The following is a 22,808-nucleotide window of genomic DNA, read 5'->3' as shown; positions in this document are numbered from 1 at the left end:
AGAGAGAGAGAAAGAGAGAGAGAGGTAGAGAAAGAATGAAAGAGAAAGCTAACAAGAGAGTAACGCTTAGTAATGCATGGACTCACAAAACGGTGAATCTATTGTGAACAACTTTATTGTCCATATAATATTTTATGCAATTAGAAATGCTGAATCGAGTCTGTAGTACCCTATTGTGCGTGTTGCATTGTTCAATAACCTAAAGAGACAAGCGCAAGCAATGGCCTCACTCCATAATTTCTCACCAAAGGTCAGACACATTGAATTTTTAAAAGGCTGCACGCAGCACTTTTGCTTAATTCTCCGTTCTATACCTTGACAAATCAGAAATGGATGGAAAATTACAGCAAACAATCCCAGACCTCCTGTTTCACCTTGGCCCCCATACAAATGCCTACAGCTCCCTCTTATTGCTCTGCAGTTGAGTACATTGCCACACTTGTGTCAGATAAGCCTCCTGTGGGCAATATCTCTAACTGTGGAGTGTGTGTGTGTGTGTGTGTGTGTGTGTGTGTGTGTGTGTATGGGAATGTGTGAGTGAGGTAGAGTGTTTGTACATGTGTGAGTGTGCACGTGTTTGTGTGTGGGAGTGTGTCTGTGCTTCTCTGCATGAGGTGTGCGTCTGAATGAATGTGTGCATATCTGTTTGTGTGTGCCTGTGTGTGTGTGTGTTTGTGTGTGTGGGGTGGTGTATCTGAATGTATGGGTCTGTGCATGTGCATGTGTGTCTGAATGAATGTGTGCGTATCCGTGTTTGTGCGTGTGCGTGTGTGTGCCTGTTTCTGTGGGTTTGTGTGTGTGTGAGTGTGTGTAAGTGTGTGTGTCTCCCCATGCGTTTGGCTGTTAAGAATGTTCTCTTTGGGTGGGGGTCCTAATGCATCACACCACAGTGTAGCTCCACTAAAGCGCAGCCCTGTAGTACATTACGTATTGTGTCATGCAGAGACTCCGTCTGTAACAGTGGGGGACCCCCACCGCCGAGGCCCAGGAAAGCTCTGCTACGGCCCCCCTGAGACGTGCAGCACTCACTCCCCTATGGGTGTTCAGTGAGGTGGGGGGGATTTGGTCGGTGGGGGCCCCCATCAATCTCCTGTAATGGTGTTTCACGGCTTCCCAATGTTTGTCCGGGGAATCTTAAAGCCGCGCCTGGAAACCTCCTGCCGGATCTTATCTGTGGTTCCTGACCCGCGTGGGAGAGCAGAGGGCGGTGAGGGCTCTGGGAAACAGCCCGCATCCATAAAGCGCTCTCATAACGTGAGGCGTTTATACAGGCATTCACACACACATGCATACACAAATTCACACATTCATTCACCCGTTCATACACATATTCAACTATAAATGCGTGCACACATTCATTCACCCATCCAACCACACATTCATACACCCATTCATGCACACACTCATGCACGCATTCATACACGCATTCATACACGCACTCATGCACACATTCACACACAAATTCTTACACCCACCCATTCACCCATTCATACACCGACGGCAGAGTCAGCACCGCAGGGGAAGAGCCTGCACTGGGAGAAGGTGGGGTACCTTGCTCAGGGGCACCTGGACACAGGGTTGGAAACAGCAGCGTTCTGGTTGCCAGGCAACCTGCTCTACCTGTTGATCCACTACAGCTGTGGGTCGTCCATCTTGGATCTACTTATCATCACAGGTGATATGGTGAGTTTATATCCTGCTCAACAGAAAACAGGTAATATGTAGTAGTAGTAGATACGGTAGATAGTGCTGTACCCCCCCCCCCCCCCCCCCTCCTCCCCCCCCCCCTCCCCTTCCTCCTCCTCCACCAATCAGAGAGCGGGCCTCTACCCTGAGCCCCAGCTGTTGCCGTGGGGTCTAACCTTGATTTCATAGACCAGGGAGTAGATACATCATCTGCTGTCTAATCATTACAAATGGTGTTTTACACACGCGAGCACATACACGAGCACATACACATTCACACGAACTAGCATGTATGCCTGCACACACACACACATACACATGGATGCACACACAGGCAAGCATGCAGGTACAAATAAGAACGCACACACACACACACATGCATGGATGCACACTCAAGCACACACACACACACACGCACACACACACACACACACAAACACACACACACACACACACACACACACACATACACACACACGCACATACGCACACACGCACGCAAGCACATACACACGATTGTCTAGCTATCTGAGAACACATGTGTTTACGATGATTGAATCAGAGACCTCTGATGACTCTCTGCTGAGAGAATCCATCTTCTCAAAGTGACCTTTTGGTTTAATCTGAATAGAGAAGCAACAATCAGCACTGACCCACACACATGCATACACACACACACACCCATGCACACACATATAAACATAACACTTTTCTGACACATTTATAAACATACACCCAGACACACGCACGTAACACGCATGCACGCAAACGCACACACAAACACACACACACCAAAGATAAGCATGCACGAACACAAACACACACACACACACACACACACACACACACACACACACACATACAAACACACACACACACACACACGGTCTCTCTTGCTCTCTCACACACACAGCCGGGTTCTACACTCTAATGAACCAGAATCATGGCTCTATCATTAGCTTTAGTAGCAATGATGTTTATTTTTGAGGACCGCTTTTAACGTGACCGACCTCCATATGTAGAAACTCAATATCAAACACATGCGCCTAATAATGAATAAGTGTTGCGTCTGAGCACACACACACATTTGAGTTTTGCACACAAAATTGCCCTATGATTAAAGTCTGGCATATTTAGTGCTCGGTCACTTCCGGAACGTCTCAGGCCTTGTGATTGGCTGTACTGGCACTACATCACATGTAGTGTAGTATATATACTGTACAATGATCTGTAGTTTGTATTCACACAGCCTGCCCGGTTCATTTATTCGGAGGAAAAGTCTGTTGAATGGATCACATCTGCTGGACTCGCAGTCTGGGTCTCCGGCTCTCTGCAGAACCTCGCCACGATCTGCTGAAATCAACCTCTGGCTTACACCAAATCCACTTAATCCGCTTCAGCCGTTTAGTCGTCACAGCCGCAGAGTGTATCGCAGGGATTTGAGAAGAAAACGTGTGTTTGTTTCACTATGACTCCGACGTTATTACTTTTTCCATGGAATAAGGGTAATAATGAGCCAATGCTAAAAATCAATGTCTGTAATCGCTGGCCAAGAGCTCCAGACATGGAGACATGCACGGTTGAGTTTAGGTCTGTGTGTGTCCGTCGTTCAAACTCCCTCCAGATCTGACATCAAAGTCGTGTTCTCCGAAATCGCTCTGAAACGCACGCAGCGTTTCGAAACACACAGTGCTCTGTGTTTGTTGTGAATGTATACATACAGGGGAGAAGGGTGATATGTGAACACATGGAAACCTTTTTCAACCATTATTGAGCCCTTTTGTTAGGAACAGGGCCGAGAGAGAAAGAATGTGTGTATATGTACGTGTGTGATTTGTGTGTGTATGTTGCTAGCCATATCCCCTCGGTTGCTGCTGTCTGTCAGACGCCGATGCCCAGGCCCGTGTTGTGATTGGACGGTTTCCCTGGGATGTTTTCTGTGAGAACCTGGGTCGATCATCCTGCTGTCTGTAATGAGACTAGCTGCGGAAAACACCCAGAACCTCCAGGAAATGGGTCTAAACACAAGCCATGCTGAGCTTCACCAACTGCTCCAACCATTTGGCAAATACTAAAAATCACCTTTGCTCAAGAAATGTTGCCTCCTGGCTGTGTTGTTTTGTTTTTAAAATATATCAAATAAATAAAACACACCAATGCATCATTAATAAAGAGGGAAGAAAGCTGTCCAAAAAGCACACAAAACAAGCAACGGGTATCTGGGCCAAAAAACATAGTCATATATTATTTTGGAAATTGGTTAGACATGGCAGACTTCCATCCCAAAGTTCAAAGCAAGGATGTCTAACAGATTAGGACTAGAATCCAATATGGGCTCCAGGTGTCCCAAACATCTGGTGTCAATCAGGCCGTTACCGCAGAAACATCCGCCACGTGTTCACCTGAGTGCAGGAGAAGGTAAACACAACACACAAATAACCCGACTGCTGGCTGCCAGACCGACCACTCTACCTGCTTGGGTACTTATTCACTTATGCTTCTAAACGTAGTGAATCAAGGCGAAGCTTTTACTCAAAGTGACCAACAAGTGCGGCCGTGAACCCTCACAGCGTACCACCGAGGCCGGAAAGGCTACCAACGATTTAGTCTTCTCAAACAAAAACCAAAAAGAACTGACAGGGTGCCATGTGAATCATAACCCACGTTAGGCCTTCATTTCCAAAGGGCTACGCACGGTTATTAGGGCGAGGATACATAATACAAATATGAAATATAGATGTGCAAAGTGCAACGACTCCCTTGCGAGAATCCGCAGAAGACATGTGCACGGTAGATTAAATATACGGCGCGTGCGCTATCAAAAGCCAACAGCAACACTGCATCGCGCCGGGCAGATAAAGATCCCGGCCGAACTCTCTCCTCCTCAACTCGGCCAGTACGCCTCACCGTTAAATACGCTCTGTCACAAGTGGAGAGCTCTCAGAGTCGTCGAGTGTTGTCTCAGCTGATAAACCGCCGTACCCCCGCCGCTTATCGGGGGGGGGGGGGGGGGGGGAGAGAGCGAAGAGCCTGGCGTCTAGGAGCGACGGCCTCGAGGAGAGACCAAACGCCTGATAAACTGTTTCCTCTGGCCCTCAGGACCCAAGTGGTCGCGGTTCATCTGGGATGGGGGGCCCGAGATAAGCAGACCCTTTACCCTAACCTCCTGGGGGAGGCTGGGGGAGTAGAGCCCGGGGTTGGACCAGGATACCACCACCGTCCGTAAGCTCCGAGCTCAGCCGCTGAGGATGTGATTAGCCAGCCGGGGTGTTTCAGAGGAGTTGTGTACTTATTAACGCCTAATCAATGGGCGATTGAGCGGAGGAGTAAATCAAACAGGACACGCACAGATCGGGTTGAGTACGTGAGCTTCGTTCGGGGTAATTGATAACGAGTGCCTTCCTAATGGTCATCAGAGCGGTAACGCGATATCTTGTTCTGCTAACCGGCCGACTGGGAGTCTTTTTACTGCACAGTTCACAACACTACTGCCCCACATGACGCTACATTATACTACACAACACTACGTTATACAACACGAAACTACCCTACACTTCACAAGACCATATTATATCACACAACACTATGCAAAAATACACCACACTACACTATACTATACTACACAAACTTACTCTACACTTCACAACACTATACTACAATACACTACACTATAAGACAATATAGTACACAACCCTACATTATACAACACAAAACTACATTATACTTTACAACACTGCTGTACTCTTCACAACAGTATACTTTAATGCACCAAACTAAACACTTCACTGCAATGTATTCATGGTAGTTATAATGTTGTGGTTGTGTTGTTCGACTTCCAAACGCAAAGTGGGTTCGCTCTCCTCATCAACTGTCTAGAGATTCCACAACAACTTTAACTCGCTGCTCCTTCATGACTTGTATCTGAACCACTCTGGGGAAGAGCACCTAATAAATGACTAAATAGTAGTTCAATAACCAGCCAGAGAACTTAAATTAATTTGCTAGCAGATAGACAGATTTCACGCAGTCTGGCCCGGTTCTGGCCAATCACAGCCGTTCTAATGTATTATCTAAATGGGGCAGGTTTGATACGGTGACCGCCTTTAGAGGAGCGTCCTACTGGAGCGCCGTTGAGGCATTTTCATAAACAACCAAGATGGCTGCCGCCAATGCGTCACACGCACCTTGGAAATTGAAAACAAAACAAAGAGATTTGGGACTCCTACGCATTTGCGATTCGTCTATGTAACGCCACGCTACACTTAAAACAGCCTTCCAGTGCGTCCAGTGCAGTGTATCCGTCTGACAGTTGGAAAAAGAAAACACAGGTTCCTTCTATATAAAACGCAATCTCATACGCTCCCATTTAGAAACGGGGCAGCTTGAAGTCAGCCGCACGAGAGAGACGATTTATTCCCAAAGTGATCCCACCTCTCCGGCCTGTCAGCCCCTATAAGAGCGCCGGGAGCGATGACCGCTAACGGAGAAGAAAGGACCCCGCCGGGGGTGTGTGTTGGCTGGGTGTGTGTGTGTGTGTGTGTGTGTGTGTGTGTGTGTGTGTGTGTGTGTGTGTGTGTGGGGGGGGGGGCGCCACCGATGGAGCGATGGGCCCTTTGCTCTGTCCCCGGCCCCCCGTGGTCCTAATATATACCCCGGCTGGGTACAGATATCTCCACTCTCACGCTCCAGTAGGGCTGGGCGATTTGGCCTGAAAATAAAATCTCTGACTTTTTCAAACCAAACCCTATTATCGATTTTAATAGTTTTTTTTCTAGAAGTGAAAAATATATATATATATTTTGAGCTTGGATCTTATTTGAAGAATAACAATGATTGACAAAAGCAAAGTAAATAACACACAAATCCCACTCTGCTGCGTGCCTCAGTTTAAGATGTTGGAATAAATTGATGTGCTGCTGCTTATGGTTGCCACAGAATTTAAGCTAACTCTTAAAAAAAAACGTTGATTATTTAATTTTTTTTAAACAATCGATTTTCTTCCTAAACCTAAACCTAAACCGTCCTAAACCATTAAATCAAATTACGATTAAAAATCGATTAATCACCCAGCTCTACGCTCCAGTGAGTTCCATGCTGCAGTTGGGATTGTGGGATTTATAGTGCGCTAGAGAAAGAGGGACATTGTTGTGTTGTGTAGTGGACTCGGGGGCGAACCACCGGGGAAGCTCGGAGGGAAGTGTAAGAGCTGGCGGTAACTTGGCGTTGGCGTTATTTATGCTAGGAAGGAAGTGCGCTTGCTAAAAGGATTTGAGTTGAATGACACACGCATTACATCACCGTGTAGTGTGTAATGGGTGTTCCTGGCGTTGAAATACTACGAGCCGGTCTCTTGGCGATGCAATCGCAACATTTGTCAGTGAGTTATGTGGTATGATTGGCCAAAAAAACCAAAATAAAGAGCTGTTGCTGTTATATGAGCGAGCAACTCCTGTTCTAAATAATTCACTTTCTGGAATGCATGTGTTTGTGAGTTTATCAAAAAAGCATAAACATAAATACATCATACTTAAAAATATGAAAACCTTTTTGACTTACCTTCCGTTGAATCTTCCCTCTCCTCCTCCTCCTCTCCCTCCGCCTCCTCTCCTCCTTCTTCCTCCCCCCTCACTAAATCCTCGCTGGGGGGGTCAAAGCGCGCCTGAGGCTGCATCCTCCCATGATGCCCCTCTGAGGTGACCTCTGTGGGCGTATTGGTGGTGCCTGGTTGGACGGTGGTGGTGGAGCTTTTAGGGGTGGTGGTGGTGGTGGTGGTGGCACTGGTTGAAGTGGTGGGGGTGTTGGTGGTGGTGGCACTGGTTGAAGTGGTGGGGGTGTTGGTGGTGGTTGCAGTGCTGGTGGTGGCTGCGGTGGTGGTGGTGGTGGTGGTGGTGGTGGTGGGGATGGTGGTGGGGGGCGTAGTCTCTCTGGGCGCCACCGTGGTCTCAAGGTGGAGGTGCTGGTCGTAGTCTGTGACCAGGGGGGCGCTCTCGGTCTGGGCTTGGCTGCTCCACAAACCACCCCCCTCCTCCTCCACCACTGGTGCCTTCCCATCATGCACCCCGTCCTGTCCCCCGGGCCCTACGTCACTCCCTCCCAACTGGAACGCTCCCTCCCTGTTCTCCATCCCCTCTCGGACACGCACCAGCTCCTCCTCTTCCTCCATGTCGGCGTCATCGTACCCGGTCTCGTACTCGTCGGGGTAATCCGAGGTGGGCGCGCTCCGCGCCGTGCTCGGGCTGCGCAGCGTGGACTCTGCGTGGAGGGGCCGATCCGGGCGGCCCCCCGCACCCAGCCGCTGTGACGGCTGTCCGGCCTCCGGCACCGGGTGATGAGCCCAGGGGCTCTGGTTCCCGGGGGCGGGCTGGAACACGGGGGGTCCGCTCCAGGGCCCCTCCAGGGGGTACGGCGGGAGGGCCGACCTCTGGGCGACGTCTGCGTCCGCGCTTTGAGGGTCTTCCACCGCGCGGGCCGACGGAGTCTCGTCGCGGCTCTTGAAGAAGGGCGGGAGGTTGTCCCCGTCGGGCGGCGTGTGCAGGGAGAAGACGGCGCGGTCCGTCATGCTCTCGGCGGGGGCCGGGCCCTCCGGGATGGCCTGGGGGTCCGGCTGGCTGTGGGTGGTGTGCTGGGGGTTGGGGGGGCGCAGGCGTTGGATGTTGTTCCCGTGGGGGGTCCCGCCGCCGACGCCGTGCGTCGCGGCGTGGGGCCGGACGGGGGTTCTCACGGTGCCGCGCTCGGCCGGCCCGGTGCCCGTCTCCGGGGCCCCGTGGTCCCGAACGCCGTGCCTCTCTCTGAGCTCCAGCTTGTTCCTCCGCCCGTACCCCTGGCCCGGCCGAGGGGCGGGGGTGTTGCGGGACGCCGGCCTGTCCTCAAACTCACCGATGCCGACGGGTTCGTAATCGTAGTCCCCCGCCTCCATCTGCTCCTCTTCCTCCTCTAGAGAAATCTTCTTCAGCGCCAAGGGTTGATAGACATGCGGGCCGCCGCCGCCGCCGCCGCCGCCGCCGCCGCCGCCGCCGCCGCCGCCGTGCCCCCGGCGCTGCACGAAGCCGGCGCTGCGGGGGTCGTCGGGGGGGCCGTGCCTCCCGCCGCGCACGGTGGGCGGCGGCGTTGCCGCCGCCGCCGCCGCCACGGGCAGGCGGGCGTCCCGCGGGTTGCAGTCGGGGACCGGGGAGCACGTGAGCTCGCCGCCGCCGCTGGGGCAGTGGCACACGTTGCAGGCGTCCATGTGGAAGGAGTGGCCGGCGTCGTACTTCTGCCCGCTGGCGCCGTGGACGCAGCCCACGCGCTCGCAGTGCGCGCAGGCGTCGGCCGGCGCCGAGGTCTGGATGCAGTTGGCCGGCAGATCGGGGCAGCTGATGTAGCTGCAGCTGATGCGACCGCCGCCCTCGGGGCAGGAGCACTCGGTGCTGCCGTAGTCCACGAAGTAGGCGTCGCCCTCGGGCACCTTGCCGTTCTTGAAGCCGGCGTTGAGGCAGTCGTAGTACTGGTAGCCCTCGCACGTGCACCCCGTGCGCACGCAGGTCGGGCAGCAGGCGCCGCCCTCCAGCACCTCCTGGATGCAGTGGCTCAGAGGGGGGCAGCTCACGCCGCTGCAGCCCTCCTGGCAGAGGCCCGGGGGCGGGGCCAAGAGGAGGAGGAGGAGGAGCGTGCACGTGAGGAGCGCGCTCGTGACCGGCGCCGGCCCGTATCGTCGGTGGCGTGCCATGACGGCCTGGGGGAGGGGGGGATCCGAAGGAGAACGCGGGACAGGTCCCACTGAGCGATGAGATGTTGTTGCGGATTGTCGTCGTGCTCGGCTGGGGGTCCACGCGCTGTAGGGGGTCTCCGCTCGGCGGGGGGTCTCAGCCCTGCAGGGGGTCTGCGCTCTGTGGGGGGTCCGTGCACTACACCCCTCGGGGGAAGCCCCGAATTCACTCAAGACCCTGCAGGAACGAGAGGATGGAGGGAGAGAGAGAGAGAGAGAGAGAGAGAGCAGGACAGATGTAGAGAAAGACAGGAACGTGGAGAGTCAATTACAGGGAGGAAGAGAGCGAGGGAGACAAATGGAGAGAGAGAGATGAGGAGACAGACAGACAGAGGAGAAGAAGGAGAGGGGAAAATGAAAGGGAGGGAGAGAGAGGAGAGGGGAAGGGGGAGGCTGTTACTCTGTGAAATAACAGCGTCAGACTCCAAGCCAACATCTGGCTTGCTAGTTGAGCTCAGACTGCAGTGATTCTCCTGCCTGCAGCTGTACACACAGTCATGTCCATTACGAACATGGTTGAAGGTTCAACGTTGGCATTATTGATGTCCATTATGCCAACCGCAGGTTTGAAGGTTCACGGCTCAGGAAACCTCTTTAGTTATAATTGGAATTGTAATATTAATTCTTACAGCCTGTTTTGTTATCGGTTAGATCAAAACAGGGAGAAATGGTCCAGGCCAACCGTTGAAGCAGTGGCCTAGACTCACTGTGGAACATAATTGCTTCAGGTTTTTTCGCTGGCTGGGGGAGGGTAGGAAATTGATTGCACATTATGGAAATCAGTGCTGAAGTCTTAAGTCAATGTCTGTGCAGTGGGCGAACTTTATCCCGTCTAAACAGTGTAGGTTTCTACTTTTAATAAGGTCTGGCGTTTGGGACCCTGCATTAGTGGAATCTGACAGCTAAGTAGACTGTTTATTAGGGTCATGCCTGGGAATTACTTTTATCCTTAAGGAAAGGAAGAGAGAAAAAAAAAACTACTTAAAACTGGACCATTGGCTAGGGGGCTTAGCGGGGTACAAATACTGGAAAGCTGCCTCGAATGGCAGATATGCTTTGGGGAAATAAAGAACCAGGCGTTATCATAAACGTACCACTACTACGCAAAGAAAAACAATGTATTGGATCGTATTGCAGTCAATATGATTCTGCATTTCATAAAACAGACCTTGCAAAAACCTGTAACTGTCAACTTGCCCGACAGCCACACTGTTCCCTGGAAAACTCCCTAGCGTTTGACAACCGTCGGCGTCAATTACTGCCTGGTGCCTGCCTGCTCGCTGCGGCTTTAACGGGCATCTATGCGCATGTAAAACTACAGTCCGGTAGTTGTAAGTTTTTCCATTTTATTTTTATCAAAACGTCAAAGTCTACACTCACAGATTATGTAGCCTGTGTGAACAAGCAATAAAAGTTTAGGTCTTAATTTTGTCAATAGGCTATTTTCTTTGCACTGCAACCTGTGTTCTCTCGTATAAAAGTGACTCGCTCTGGGAACTTCGGGTTCCAATCCGTAGTTCCAAGTAAAACTATTAGTTCAGAAGACGCATCAGAGATAAATTACGTGCGTCTTTTAACTTTTTCGGGTTAAAGTTCCAACAGTTGACTCAGAATGCACCTCTCTCAAAAGATCGCTCAGCTTCCATAGACGCAATTATGTTCCACATTTACACAACAAAGCAACAAAACGTTTTTCCTCGCAGTCTTTCCACAGAGTGTGATCCGCCCTTACCTTGACCTGGGTGGGTTCCTAGAGGGAGACGCTGCGTGGTCCCGGGAGCGTCGCTGGGGCGAGTCTGGAGTCCGGACCGAGAGGCGCTCCTTGCCAGGGACCGGAGCGAGGGGAGCGGAGTTAAGTGGGAGGTCCACAACTTTCACTATATCCCGTCCCGCTTGCTGCACAGCCCTGATGTTAATAAGTACCGACCACTGTTACCCTCCTTTAGATTGTAGCCTGCATGTAAAAGAAAGTTGACGAATTAACAAAATAAAATACACCTACTTTATTTGAAGTTATGCCAAACATACATTAGATCGAGCCCCTATTTAAATAAAACAGGTAATTAAAGTCAATAATGGACTAAAGTCTATCTAAAGTGAACACCTGTTTTTTTTATTTGTGTTGAATTGCCGTTTGAAAATAGTTTCCAAAGTAAAAGCTCCTCTAGAGTAAACGTGGCTACTGGCGGACGAGTTAGTCTCACATGTACATCCCAAACTACAGACCATAACCTTGGCTAAACATGAGGCATGTGCTAAATCATCTTTCATGCCGCCTGACGGCTAACTTGCACATCATAGAGGAGGACAGGGCTGTAGAGTGGCCATTGAAGCTAAATCCTTTCAAAACACCACATCTGTCTTTAATGGGCTTTTTGATATCTGCGTTTGGGTTCTGTTTTATCTGGGGGTGCACTAGCAACCCCACATTAAAGCCTTTTGAGCCCTGTTCTTTGGAAGCAGAAAGCCCACAGTTGTAACTGGAAACAGGACCCCCCCCCCCCCCCAACCCATATCCTGGGTCTTATGTTAACTATGTCCCATAACTGAACTAAATGGGCTGAGAATGTGGCTAACACTGCCAATATACACTACTGTTTGTCATTACAGATGCGATACACTTATTTCAAAGCGGCTTTAAGGCCATATCAGATTAAGTAAATGTCCCGAAATTGCTTCCTTTTCATCTTGCTTGTGTTTATGTTACCATACATACACAAACACAAAAGAACAATGTCCACAACTAACTCTGGGGGCTGTCTACCATCCCACTTCCTCTCGGCTGTGACGCCGACCCCACAGCTGTTTCAACCTCATATCAACCCTCTCTCGACGTCTGAAGACCCCTCGTGGTTTGGAGGCGAAAGCAAACAACGCCAGTCCGCTGAATTGGATTCCCAGCCTCTCCCCAGGGCGTCGTAAATGTGGTCCTGACACCCTGAGATGTGGAGATACTTCAAGGGCCCCAGGAGGTTCGAGGGGACAGGGGGGTTAAGTGGGAGCTGTATTGTAACTGGGGTCAGTGGGGGGGAAAGGAGGGGATTGAATAACATTCTCCACGCTGGACGACGGTGACCGGGCTGTCCGTTAACTACCCCCTACACCACCACCAGTATGACCACCACCATCAACACCACTATCACTATCACCACCACCACCACCACCACCACTATGACCACCTCCATCAACACCACTATCACTATCACCACCACCACCACCACCACTATGACCACCACCATCAACACCACCAGCACTATCACTATCACTCATCACTACCAGCACCATCACTATCACCACCACCACCGCCACCACAACTCCCACCACTCTCTCACCCACACTCCTTCAGGGGCCTCTAACTAAAAGCCCCATTGAATGAGGGGGTGGAGGTGGCGCCAGGGTGGTCTTGGGTAGGGGCCAGGTGATTGTGATGCCGGGGTCCGTGGCTGAGGAGCTGTTCAGGGTGATGGTCCGCAGAGATGGGCCATCACCAGGGGCCATGGCAGCCCCCAGGGGAAAGAATGATGAGGAGTGGACTCTCATGACAGAGTGGCTGGGATCCATCAGAACACACTCTCACCGGCCACGGCTTGGATCCTGCTACAGAAACAGGACTGGGACTCAGTCTGCGGTGAGCAGATGTCTCCTTCGAGCTGTGATCCGTAATATATGCCCTGTTAGGTCAATGCGTCTATCCAGTACGTCCTAGAATATGTTTTATGAGCAGACATTCCTCTCAGCTTGGCTCCAGCAGGGAATCAGACCCCTGAAATACGACAGTTGATCTACACAGGATTGTGATCTATATAAGCCTCCCGTAATGGATAACAGCTTCAAAGTCCAACCTCCTTGTTTTGTCTCTACGAGTGCAGGACAGCGCTTTGGGGGAGGATTCATGATACTGGCTGGTGACGTCGCTGTGAAACAGGCCTAGCCCCTTCCTGCTCCACAATGCTATCTGAAATCCCTGTAAGTGATTCGATCATAAAATTCTAAAAACTCTCCATAATAAACCGATGGGAATCAAACCCCTGTAGCCCGGAAGTGACGCTAATGCCTTGCTCTGCCAATTGCCCTGGAGCGGAAGATGACCTGGGTCCAGGGAACTTGAGAACCAGCCAGACTTTCCATCGTTTTCTCTCCGTCTCAATGAACCCAGCAGAGGTGGCCCGACCCAGGCCGTAGAACACAGAGTGGTACCGGGCAGCGTGGGGGTGAGACTTGTGGAGCCCTGGTGTGATCTCCAGGGGCGACCCCAGGACACCAGACACAGCGAGGCCTTCACAGCACTCCCAGAATGGGTCTGGGGCAACTTCTTCATGCCCTGTGGTGATGGTAGTGGAGTTGATGCTTGTTGTGGTGCTGGTGTTGGGGGTTGATGGTGCTGGCGTGAGGGGTGGGGTTGATGGTTGTGATTATGATGGTGGTAGACGGATTGGGGTGGTGCTGGTGATGGGGTTGATGGTGATGGTTGTGCTGGGGGTTGCTGGGGATGATGATGGCGGTGGTGTTGAGGGTTGTGTTGGTGGTGGTGATGGTGGTGATAGGGTTGATGGTGGTGGTTGTGGGTGTTATGTTGGTGGAGGTGGTGGTGCTGATGGTTGTTGTGGTGAGGGTGGTAGTGGTTATGCTGGTGGTGGTGGTGGGGGTCGTGGTGATGGGGTTTGGGGTTGAGTTGTGGTCGTAGTGGTGGGGGTAATGTTGGTGATGGTGGTGGTGGTGGTTACGTTGGTGATGGTGAGGGTGGGGGTTCTGTTGGTGGTGGTGGTGGTCGTGGTGGTTATGTTGGTGATGGTGGTGGTGGGGGTGGGGGTTCTGTTGGTGGTGGTGGTGGTGGTGATGGGGGTTCTGTTGGTGGTGGTGGTGGTTGTGGTGGTTATGTTGGTGATGGTGGTGGTGAGGGTGGGGGTTCTGTTGGTGGTGGTGGTGGTTGTGGTGGTTATGTTGGTGATGGTGGTGGTGGTGGTGGTGGTGGTGGTGGTGGTGGTTATGTTGGTGATGGTGGTGGTGGTGGTGGTGGTGGTGGTGGTGGGGGTCGAGTTGTGGGGCTGGTGGGGGTGAGGTCGGAGGTTCAGGAATACTACGGATTAACGGGTTTAACGGCTTAACCAAAGGCAGTATGTGGTCTTCTTTATGTTGCCGTACTGATGGGTTTAGAACCTGTGGATTCAGGTGGCGGAATCTGGATCCAACCAGATTGATGCAGCAATGCTTCTTACCATACCAAAATGATGAGTACACTTTTCGTTCAATTAATTCTGCATGGAATCCCATGCCCTCCGGCAGGGAAGTCGGTTATTATTAATGTTTAATGTAAATACATATTCTGCAAGGGGCCGATGCGGTTGGACATATTTAATTCACACCCCGAATACTACACTGAGATGACTTTGCACTCTTGGATTCCCATGCCCTCCGGCAGGGAAGTCGGTTATTATTAATGTTTAATGTAAATACATATTCTGCAAGGGGCCGATGCGGTTGGACATATTTAATTCACACCCCGAATACTACACTGAGATGACTTTGCACTCTTGGATTTAGCATATGGCTGCTGCCACAGAGAGGCCCGCTGACTGGGGTACAAACCGCAGAAACAAGCCCAGAAAAAAAACAAACAAACCGCCATTTCCTCTGAGAGCTCGCGTGGCGGCGTACACCCGACAACCTGTCCCACTTTGTTCCTGGCTCCCGAAACGACAGACCCTCCCCACAGAACAACTCACTGAATATTAATTGAGCGAATCGCCGGGCGGAAACAGACTCAGACACCCTACGATAGAGTGGAGAGGAGGGGGGAGGAAACGACACGGATGGAGGGAGTCACTTCTCCTTCCCCCCGAAAGAAGATTTCACAGGCCCGCCGAGATGGAGCAGGGGCTATCTGGAGGATACAGACCTGTGATTTGCAGGACAAAGAAAGGAGAGAGAGGGATTGAAAAACAAAGAGAGAGGCAGAAAGAGGGAGAGAGAGAGTGTGAGAGAGAGAGAGAGAGAGAGAGAGAGAGAGAGAGAGAGAGAGAGAGAGAGAGAGAAAGGGGAAAGAGGGAGAGAGAGGGAGAAAGAGGTTAAGGGAGGGAGGGGTGAGACAGACAGAAAGAGAGGGAGAGGGAATGAAGGAACCAGAGAGAGAGATTGAGAGAGAGTGGTAGAGCGAAAGATAGGTTAAGAGAGGGAGTGCTGAGACAGACTGAAAGAGAGAGAGGGAATGAGAAACAAGAGAGAGAGATTGAGAGAAAAAGAGAGAGGGAGAAAGGGAGAATGGTAGAGCAAAAGAGAGGGTCAGAGAGGGAGGGTGAGACCGACTGAAAGAGAGAGAAAGGAAATGAAGGAACAAGAGAGAGAGTGAGATTGAGCGAGGGGAGAAAAGCAAAAGAGAGAGAGAGAGAGTCTGTGAAGAGTTTAGGTGCCGGACTCTGGAATCTCCATTAAGCGGCTGGGCTTCTATAGGGGCCCGAGGATCCGTGGTCCGCGTGTCACTCTGTCTCAGGTAACCGAGGAGGGCTTTCAAAGGCAACTGGCCGTTCACAATGAGCCCATCTGCAGGGGCCCTGCCATGCAGAGAGCGGCCGACCTCAGAGGCGGATCACCAGCACTCTGCATTCAGACCTAATTGCAGCTCTTTTCCAGCTGCAGTTGTTTCCACGCTTTTAATATTTATATATAAAGTCCTTGTGTTATATTGTTCTCAGCCTGGCTTTCAACAGTTCTGTCGGAGCCGGTCATATATCATTGTTTAACCTTATTTTCATACTTTTCTGTATAATTTCTCTTTGTGAAATGGTTCATTGTCGTTTTAATTTAAACAGTGATGTGTTTATGTAAAGCACTCTGGAGTAGGCCTTTTGTGTGTGTTACTATATATAAAATGGCTTTGCCTTTGTCTCCCGGCAACACCGAGGGCTCCGTGTTGAATTAACACAATAGTCTGAGCGATGGAATCCCTATATGGTTGACATCGCGCTATTGTCTGGTACACAATGGCCCTGCGGTGGAAAAAAGAAACCAGCAAAAAAACACTGACTTAGTGTTTGTGGCGTTGTCGAAATATGTCGCCGCGCTAATGCAAAGGGTGTGAACAAAGAGCTGTCACGGTAAGGAAATGCCCGGCCCGCGATCCCACTAAGGGGCTCCCACTGACTCACAGCCTGACCCGGTTAGAGACCGGGCTGCTGGTTTGGCAGAACAACATGTTTGGACGGAGAAGAGCGAAGTAATAACGGAGCCATGACAGGCACTCCCGCTTCCCTCGGCTACTCCCTGCGCTAGTCATCAGCTTAATAGAAAGCAGTATTCCCTTTCCTTTTCCTGCAAGGGAGCTCTCTTTCTCCCTCTCTCCCACCTTCTCTCCCTCTCCCTTCCTCAATCTCTGTGCCCCTCTCTCTCCCTCTCTCTCCCTCTTTTGCACCCTCTCTCTCTTTTACTCCCTCTCTCTCTCTCTCCCTCTTGCACCCTCTCTCTCTTTTACTCCCTCTCGCTCTCCCTCTCTCTATTGCTCTCTTTCTCTCAGTCTCTCTCTCTCTCTCTCCCTCTCTCTCAGTCTCTCTCTCTCTCTTGCTCTCTCTCTTGCTCCCTCTCTCTGCCCCTCTCTCTTTTTCTCTGCCCCCACTCTCTCCCTCCCTCTATCTCTCTCTTGCTCTCTCCCTCATCCTCTCTTTCTCTCTTCCTCTCTCTCTTTCTCCCTCCCTCTCCCTCCTCCCCCCTCTCTCTCCCTCTCTCCCTCCCTCTCTCTCCCCTCTCCCTCCCTCTCTCTCTCCCCTCTCTCCCTCCCTCTCTCTCCCCTCTCTCTCCCTCTCTCCCTCCCTCTCCCTCTCCCCCCTCTCTCTCCCTCTCTCTCCCCTCTCTCTCTCCCTCTCTCCCTCCCTCTCTCTCTCTCCCTCCCTCTCTCCCTCCCTCTCTTCCTCCCCTCTCTCTCTCCCTCTCTCTCCCTAATTGGAGATAAACAGGGTATTGTCCAGTCGCAGGAAGGGAAACAGACAAACACACAGGGATGTCAACAATGAGGATAATGGCCCTCGTGCACGATAAACCTCAAGTAAGGAAAAGAGAGACGTGTGCACTCAGGGTCCGCTAGAATAGGAATAGAACTGCTAGAAACATTACAGAAGCTTCCCTTGTTGGCAATTGCTTGCTATGTAGTCATTTCGCAGAGGCTTTTATCCAGAATCCATTACTCCGTTAAAGAGTAGGCAGGGGTGGGGGCATCTGAGGATGCCTGCCGACAGACTGTGGACATCGGGGATCAAACCCAGTACATTTCGGTTGGGGGTCTAAACACACAAACCAATGGCCATCCTTGCCGACTTCAAAGGCCGTGCTTTGGAAAGTTGTCGAAGCAGTTTGTGGTCACAGTGGCTTAGCGGAAGTAATGATGGTTTTGTGCCGTTTTAGTGTGGTCCATTCAACTGAAGCAAACAAAAGCTTTACGCCTTGTTTGTGTAATTGCGCCACCCGCGGATATCCTCCCCGTGCTCAGCCATACTTAGCAGTGCACGGTGCTATGACCGTAAGCCTCCTGAAAGGAAAGGCCTGACCTCCTGCGTGGTCCATCGTCTCCTGTCTTTATGCGATAAGCATGGTCTCCCCGCGGGCTCCAGCTGCTCCGGGTGGAGGAGAGAGGGGGGTTGAGGGAAGCGGAGGTGGAGGTGGTGGAGGTGGAGGTAGGGAGGAGGAGGAGGAGGAGGGGGGGAGGTTGGGTGGGTTGGTGGAGGTGGAGGTGGAGGTAGGGAGGTAGGGAGGAGGAGGAGGTGGAGGTAGGGGGATAAGGGGGTGGATGGGGGTAGTGGAGGTGGGGAGGAGGAGGTGAAGGATGAGCTGGGAAGCTGAAGGTGGAGTAGGAGGAGGTGAAGGGGAGCAGGAGGTGGGGGAGGAGCGGTGCAGGCGGGGGGGGTGTCTGGGAGGAGGAGGAGGAGGAGGTGGAGGTGGGGAGGGAGAGGCCAGGGAGAGAGGGTTATGATTAAAATACCTGACGCATGATAGGTGGGCTTACTCCAGGTGCCAGCTGGTGAATGACGCTCCAAATGTGAGCTCATCTCACTCACACACACACACACACACACACACACACACACACACACACACACACACACACACACACTCGACCCTCCGCTAAATTCCTCCCCCATTCAGAGGATGGGGTCTGTTATTACCCAGCCGTGGGACCATACAGGGACGCTCACAAGGAGAAGCTCTGATATCTGAACCTTTTCAACACCATCTCCTCAGCCAGCATCTCCACTGAACTCTGCAATAGTTTGTGTCACAACATTTTGACCTTTCCCTTCAAATGGGCAAGAAGCAAATCGAGCGAGGGCCATAAGAATGTGTTGCCTGGGTGCAAGCGGTTGTAAAGGTCAGATGTTATCTGCCCATCCAGGTGGAATCCCTCCCTTTGATGCTGAACTGCCCCCCCTTACCCAAGAGCCCTGATCCTCTTATAAAGCAAGGTAATAATCTCCCTCGCCGGCATAAATATGTCTGCAGGAAGATAAAGCACTTTGGCGTTTGGCGCTCTAAGCAAGTGGAAGTCCCGGCGAGTAGATCTTCTGTGGATGTCTCTTTACTCTCTTTACTGCTACAGGATTTAGGGTTAATTTCTATTGGTGGCATTTGGTTCTTAAGGTGGCTAGGAGAAGGTCAGTGGTTGTGCTGAGAAAGATGTCGGTACATCAAAACAAAACGACTTCCGGGGAATTTCCGAGATAGGTCATTCATTTTTGACCTGAATGACCTATCTAAAACCGAGTAATGAAACGTGTGACGCGTCAGTAGCAGCCATCTCGGATGTTTATAAAAAACAGACGGTTCTCCCATAGGATGCTCCGCTGTAGTCATCATGTTAAACCTGCCCCTTTTTAGGTAAAGGGGTTGTGATTGGCTCTGCCCGGGCCAGGTCTGTGCCTGGAACCTGGCTGAACGGGCTGAGGGCCAGACACATACGCCAGAGCAAATAAAGCTTGGGGATCTGTCTGGTTCGCAGGCTAGGTCAGGACTTCTTGCTCAGGGATAGCTACAGGTAAGGCTTTGGGGTTTGAAAACAGAACCTTTTGTCTGGGAGCTAAACTCCTGAACCACTACAACACCGTTATTGAAGAACACAGACTTTGAGCCATTGATACTCAACCTTTTGGAAAAAATTTAGACAGTACAAACTTTTTGTGTTGACGTTTCCAGGTTGTGCTTCCCACTATTTTGAACCGAATTCACCAAGTCTCGATAAGGTAAAATAACTTTCTATATATTATTATTTTTTCGCATATTTCATAAAAAAATAACCTAACCTGTCTATTATTTACGAATTAAGTCTTGTGGTTTTGAAACACCACCAGAAGTAATTTCCCCATATTTGGCTAACAAAATCTTAAATCTTACATTTATTAATAAAAACATGTTTAAAGATGCATTGTGTAGGATTTAGTGCCATCTAGTGGTGTGGTTGCACATTGCAACCAACTGAATACGGAATGCATTTTTGAAAAATTAAATGTGTCCTCCTAGAGCAGTTTGTCCCTTCTGGGCTACAGTAGAGACATGGCAGCCTCCATTGAAGAGGACCCGCTCCCTATGAAGGGTTAATTCGAAGATAACGAAAACACAATGATTCTTATTTTCCTGGGATTAAACACACTGTTTAAAACATACAAATGAATATTATACTCAATGTTTTCCAAGTCAACTGCCAGTAAATTCTATATACTCCTTACACAAGGTAAGGAAGCATAGTAGGTGGTGGGCACAGTAACTTGGTCCAGATATACAAAGCAGTAGATGACTTATATGTCCTGGCATACGCTCAGACATGGCTGTACTTCAGGGCTTAGCAAATGTTATTTCAGAGCATGTTGATTCTCAGCTTTTTAGCTGAGAATCAGTTCGCACGTACAAAGTATTTTGTTGCCACGCACGCACAGACACACACAGACACACACACACACACACACAAACACACACACACACGCACACAGATCTACACATTCATGCAAGCACCAATAAACACACACACAGATATACATGTGCATGCAAGCACCAACAAACCCACACACAGACACAGATGTAGACGTGCACACACACATACACACACAAACATATACACGTGCACGAACGTGCATGCAAGCACCCTCATACACACACACATTATACAATGATACACTGACTGAAATGCTCATTCACTCACTGACACCCACACACACACCCACACACACACACACACACACACACACAAACACAGTGTATTAACTAGAGCAGTCACCAGAGACCGGCTTGTGATTGGCTAGCAGGGTGAGTGGCGTGTCTGCTAAGATCCGGTGGCGGCCGTCGTTGGCGGCCGTCGGTGGTGGCCCGCCAAGCCGCGGAGGTTGTGAAGGGGTCCTCCACTCCGCCCCGACCGGGCTGTTATGACGGTGGACCTGATACGGTGTCAGACGTTATGGATCAATCGCAAAACTTTACACAACGTGAGGGGGGGGGGGGGGGGTGTTTACCGGTTGGCAAGAGAAACTTGACGAGTCATGAGAGGGAATATTGTTTACAATGCTTCTGCACAGGAAGCACTCTGAATTGACGTTTGCGGTCGCTCCATTTTTCACAGTCAGATCCAATATATTCAGGCGATAGAATAAGCCTTCAATGAGGTATGTTGGTTCATTTTATTATATTCACGAGTCATGGTTTAAACTCAGGGAGGGTGAATATTGTTTTCAACGTTTTTTAACAGGAAGCACTCTGAATTGACGTTTGCACTTGCTCAATTTATTTTTCACAGTAGGATGCAATATACTATACGCACTATATAGCCTATGCCTTCAATAATCAGTGTTTTTTTAATTTCGAAGAAAGGGACACTTGGGTCCCTTTGAATGAATAGCGGTCGGGGTGGTTGACTCCCAGTGGATCCACGAACAGGTACTGTACCTGACCCTTTCCACGAATAACATTCAACATCGATATCCCTAAATGAACCAAAATATTTAAACGATATTTTAACATCCCGATAGATTTAACAAGTCTGTCTCAGACGTCTCAGTCTGCTGCCTGGGAGCGTTTTCCTCGCGGCTCGTGCCTCCTCAGCTGGCTTCCAGGCGCTCCCGCCGAGGCTCATGGGATACCGTGCACCCCGCTGGGCAGTCTGCCAGCTCCCCCTCTACCCACAGGAGCCTCCGCCGCTACCCGTCGACCAATCAGAGACTGCCTGCGCTCTCCGAAGACAGGTATGCACGTTCTCCAGGAAAAGCAAGAGAATGGGGACTCTCTTTATCTCCTACCATCGCTCTCTCTCTCTTTCCTTCCATCGCTCTTTCTCTCTCTCTCATTCCTGTCACCACCTTTCTCTCTCTCTCTCTCTCGTCCCCCTGTCACCACTCTCTCTTCCCCCCTCCTCTCCCTCCCTCTTTCCCCTGTCACCACTCTCTCTCTCTCTCCCCCCCCCTCTCTCTCTCCTCCCCCCCCTCTCTCTCTCTCTCCCCCCCCTCCCCTCTCTCTCTCTCTTCTCCATCCAACCATTTTCTTGAATCCTAGCAGGACCCCCCCCCCCCCCCCCCTCGTCCCTTGCTTCCTGTACCTGCTCCTATGGTATCCAGGGCTGGTACCTGTTTCCAAGGCAGCATCTGCTCCAGTGTAAACAGCTTCCTGCCGGCTCCTGTGCCTCTCAGTATTCAGTGGAGGTAATCGGCGTCGCCCTCTCTGGGTCGGTGCTCCTTTCAACAAAGAGAGCCCCCCCCCCCCCCCCCTAAAGGAGGCAGGAACTTATCAAGGGGAGATCATGAATGATGAAGAAAACATTATTTTTCTGATTCGGAACAAAGGCGCACATCTTCTTATGTTCTTCTCGTCGTCTTTCCCCACCTCCTCTCTCTCTCTCTCTCTCTCTCTCTCTCTCTCTGTCTCTCTCTCTCTGTCCCTCTCTCTCCACTCTTGCCTGAAGAGATCTGACTTTGATACCCGCCTCCCCCTTGTTCCCCCCTCCCCCTCTCCTAACATCTCTCATCTCCAGAAGGTTCTGGAAATTGCAGGAACAGCAGGGTGCATGTGAAACCTTTATGGCTTCCGTGTGGAGAGAGAGAGAGAGAGAGAGAGAGAGAGAGGGAGAGAGAGAGAGAGAGAGAGAGAGAGAGAGGGAGAGAGAGAGAGAGAGAGAGAGATAGAGAGATAGAGAAGCTGATTAAGCAGGCAGGCCTACAGAGTCTCTTCAATGTTTGTGTACCATGAATAGAAAACAAAGGTCTAAGGAAACTCAAACAAACTTTAAGATATTCATGTGTGTGACATTAGGAAGGAATATTCAATGATTGATGAAATGGAAATATGCCTCGCCTAGCGCCACTCAACATAAATCCATCCGAGCCTTTTGTTAATGTCTTTGAAAGAGGGGTAGTTTAATTATCCT

At 50.8% G+C, this 22,808-nt stretch overlaps 1 protein-coding gene across 1 annotated transcript in view; it reads right to left on the bottom strand.

The window, feature by feature from the left end:
* The window catches only part of fbln2 (fibulin 2), a 55,664-nt gene extending 44,433 nt beyond the window's left edge, over positions 1-11,231 (bottom strand). The window contains exons 1-2 of the mRNA XM_079748174.1: positions 11,163-11,231; positions 7,243-9,608 (exon numbers count right to left, since the gene is read on the bottom strand). Coding sequence (XP_079604300.1) covers positions 7,243-9,391 — 2,149 coding nt within the window. The 5' untranslated portion in view covers positions 9,392-9,608; positions 11,163-11,231. The remainder of the gene's footprint in view (positions 1-7,242; positions 9,609-11,162) is intronic.
* Between the last annotated feature and the right edge of the window lie 11,577 nt (positions 11,232-22,808).

This window comes from Pollachius pollachius, assembly GCF_949987615.1.
Source record: "Pollachius pollachius genome assembly, chromosome: 12".
NCBI classification, from domain to species: Eukaryota; Metazoa; Chordata; class Actinopteri; order Gadiformes; family Gadidae; genus Pollachius; species Pollachius pollachius.
The sequence above is the reverse complement of the archived record's forward strand: the minus strand, read 5'-3'. Positions and strand labels throughout refer to the sequence as shown.